The sequence below is a fragment of the Pinus tabuliformis genome, chromosome 6, assembly GCF_031772625.1.
Source record: "Pinus tabuliformis cultivar Carrire ecotype Pingquan chromosome 6, CPIR1, whole genome shotgun sequence".
NCBI lineage: Eukaryota > Viridiplantae > Streptophyta > Pinopsida > Pinales > Pinaceae > Pinus > Pinus tabuliformis.
The window spans coordinates 195,476,497-195,480,358 of NC_142292.1; the positions used below are offsets into that span (position 1 = coordinate 195,476,497).

A 3,862-nucleotide genomic window follows, 5' to 3' on the forward strand; every position below is an offset into this window, starting at 1 on the left:
TTTAAAATTAAACATCTTACACATGTTTCGAGATATATATATATATATAATTTCAAAAAAAACTGTTAACATAACTATTAAAATAATTATGTAAATACAAATTAACTAACCTAATAAAATGACCATATCCCAAACCATGATAAAATGTGTCAAGTGACCATATCCAAAAACATGTGATAAAATGTGTTTTGCGTGTAAAATCATTATTAATATTAAAATTTGTTTTATATGTACAATTATTATTAATATATTTCTAGAAAGTCATTACATTCCCTGCAATCAAAATGTGAGGATAGATATGTGCTCCATATCTCTCTGTGTGAAGCAAAATTTAACATTTCGAGCATCAACAATATTGTGGCCTATGAAAAAGGTTTACAAAATTATTTGAGATGCAAAGATGGTTGTTTTAATTAAAATGGTACAAACTTTTTTGATTAAAAATTACATTGTCCAAAAGGGGGGTGATAGGGGGAGATTTTGTGTAGCTTCGAAAGAAAATTTTTATATAGTTTCGAAAGTTCTGGTATGCAATTTGGTAAAGGCGTGATCAGAAGTTAGACATATAAAAATCTGTGTTGGTCTCATAAGACATAAACCAGATTTTTTTGAGAATATTTATCGCTTTCCATGATATTTTGTCAATAATCTATCTTGTTATTAAGTAGTCTCTGTTAACTTGTTACATATAACCAAACCGATTTTACTGTGAATATATATTGCTCTCCATGATAACTAAATTTATAAGGTTTGAAATTCTAAAATGTCTTTTTCAAACAATTTCCAAAATGTAATCCAATATCTGATAGACAAACTCTCAAATTCAAAAATCAAATTTTACCTAAATGAAACTTTTTTATTCTTTTCTCTTAAGGATTTCTTAATACCTTTATGAAACCGATAAAATGGTAATATGACCAAATCTCAAAGTTCAAAAATCAAATCTTTAACTAAATGAAACTTTTTTATTCTTTGCTCTTTCCGGATTTCTTAATGCCTTTATGAAACCGATACACCCTAACAAGCTGAACTTTGTCATTTCGAAAAAGTAAGATTTTATAAATAAAATTGTTTATGTCATAACCCTTTGAATTTTTCTACCATTGTCATTTAAACAAAATTGCATAAGCAAATTAGGCCAGTAAATGAAAATAACAGCTCAAAATACCATATGAACCGATTTGAAAGAACAAAACTTCCTATGAACAAAAAGTACTCCAAGAAATCCTTAGATATAATCTACATCGCCTAAAGAATTGAAACCTATTTGCCAGCTTGGCACCACACAATTGAACTTATGTTCCAGCCTGACACCACCACAATTGAATAGCATTACATCACATGTGACAGATCAACTTAGTTCCTTTTGCATCAGCCAGAACTCTAGGTGTTCTATGTCAACTTGGTTCTACACACATAGCCATGTAGCAGACCAAACTAGTCCCTAGTCCACTCAGTACACAATAATCTAATAAAAGTCAGAGCCAATCCAATCCATCATTCATGAGGTAATCACCATCTTAATTTGGGAGGGAAGTACTGCACAAAACAACAACAACAAGAGAGTCAATTCAGAGTCAAGCTTTCTAGACAAATCAGCTCAATTTGTGCAGACAGATGCAGCTTCAAATGAATTCATATCACAGGAAAGCAAGAGAATGAATGAATACCAATACCAACCTTATCAATGAGTGATTGATAATATGGCTTCACTTCCTCCACATTAATTCTTACCTTACTCTTGCTGTATAAGTCATATTTACTGTTCACATGAAATAAATAGTTATCAGAAATACACTTCAAGATTATAACAGTTATGATAAGTAAAGAATGAAAATGACCCAATGCTCAGTTTCTTCTTACTTGAATATTTTAACCCACTCAAGCATCTCCTTATCTTCATCATTCAGCAAGTGCATGTACGCACCTTCACGATGCAGAGCTGCAAGAAATACACCATCCATCAGATGTGTTATTAGTCCAGTCAAATCAGAATTTTCAGGATTACAAAGAAAATGAGATATTGTTTTGCTTACGGTAGAAAGAGTGAAATCTTATGATGAAGAGAGCTGCAGGAGGTAATGTTGTGTTATTCATTTTAGCCACCTGTTCCATCCCCATGAATAAGACAATCAAACACTCCTTATAGGTCACATGAGATGAAATGATCTGTTAGCATGTTTTCTGAAAGTATATTACCAGGTACATATACTCATCGTGACCCCATGACATAAGAACGTTGTCCAGTCCACATTTTTCAGAGTACACCCCGTATTTTGTGTTGTATTTTGGGTTGTGAAAATCCGGATTGTCCTTGAAAAGCTACACACAACGATATGAAAAATATTTTAATTATTGATATATTAGAAGAACTCGGCAATGGACCAAGAACAATATTTCAGAAAAATACCAAGTTGAAAATGAATAGACAAGCTAGATATATATTACCTGGTGGTGAACAATGTTTCAGAAAAATACCAAGTTGCAAAATGAATAGACAAGCTAAATATATATTACCTCGTGGTGAACAATGGCTTCACTGAAAGCGCATCCGAAGGGGTAAGTGTCACCTGTCCAAGTTTTTTTTATTAGACATTATTCACAACCAATCCAGTCCATTGGCAGAATAACCCAGCATCTGCCAATTATAACTAAAATATCATCCAGGAGTCCTTAGGAAGTTAAATGCATGAGAGATGTAAATGATGGAAGCTATTTTAGAGTGGGTAATGTTCAATGAGCTCTCACCTACTACTGCCCATTGAGGTTCCCTTCCAAAGTTAGGATGCAGTAGTACCTTGCCCAGATCTGCATGCATTTTTCTCAATCACAATTTCATCTATAACCAATCACAACTCAACTAGAAGTATAATCCCTATGACATATACTGAAATAGATTATTGTTCAACTAATCATGCCCTTGGCAGAGAACCTCAGTTGCTTTGCTTCACAAGTTATTATGAATGCAAAGATTTAGATGGGCTGTAACTCATACCATGGATGAGGCCAGTCAAATGAAGCCAATCTTCATTTGGGTAATCTTTACGAATAGCCTCTGCTGTTTGTAGAAGGTGTTCTATTTGAGGTTCATCGAGGTCAGGGTCACTCTCATCTACGAACTCGTTTAAGAGTTCACAGCATGCCCAGATGCTCATAACAGCTTTGTCAAGCTTACCATAATGTTCGCGCTTACTTAATGCCTGCAACCAAAGAAAACATCAATGTGGATAACCAAAGTATTATTACACGTGAGTACACCAATGTGGTAACACAGTTTTGATGTAGTCCAGATATTGTGCCTCAAGCTGTCATATGCAGGAGAAATTTTTCTAGTTCTTTGCCTCTCAGATTGATTTCAGTATATAATTGTAGTTATACCTTGCAGAATTACGAAGAGGAAGTTTTGTAGTGTAGTAATAATAATTTAATTTTAAGATTATTATTAAGTCAGATATCAGAATTAGGAAGCTGGAATGTAGTAATAATAATTTAATTTTAAGATTATTATTAAACCAGATATCAAATTAACCCATGAAACTCTTTCTTTTATAAAACAAAAAACTAACATCCATCCAGCAATTTGACAATTAAAAGTCTAAGAAAACATCCATACAATTTGACAATTAAAAGTCCAAAAAAACATTCCTAGTAAAAAAAATGAAAGTCATGAAAGATCTTTATATCGATTGTGGACTCCCTTAATATTTCGGAATCATCCATACATATCTGTGGGATCGCAAAATATTTAGAAAATCCGCAATAGACTTAAGCTGCTCAGGGATGATAGTAGGCATATTTTTTTCATGGGCATATTTTCAACCAGCGAAGTCTATAGCAACGTGGTTTTTATCTCCATTACGAG

The 3,862-nt window shown here is 33.0% G+C and overlaps 1 protein-coding gene across 1 annotated transcript; it reads right to left on the minus strand.

Moving 5' to 3' along the window:
- Positions 1–1,269: 1,269 nt before the first annotated feature.
- Positions 1,270–3,194, minus strand: LOC149258134 (inositol oxygenase 1-like). Its single transcript, XM_089370734.1, has 8 exons — positions 2,996–3,194; positions 2,749–2,808; positions 2,518–2,570; positions 2,200–2,322; positions 2,037–2,106; positions 1,864–1,942; positions 1,681–1,762; positions 1,270–1,539 (listed from the first exon to the last, which is right to left on the minus strand). Exons 1-8 carry the CDS (start codon positions 3,153–3,155, stop codon positions 1,513–1,515), a joined length of 654 nt encoding a protein of 217 aa, XP_089226860.1. The 5' UTR covers positions 3,156–3,194; the 3' UTR covers positions 1,270–1,512.
- Positions 3,195–3,862: the final 668 nt, after the last annotated feature.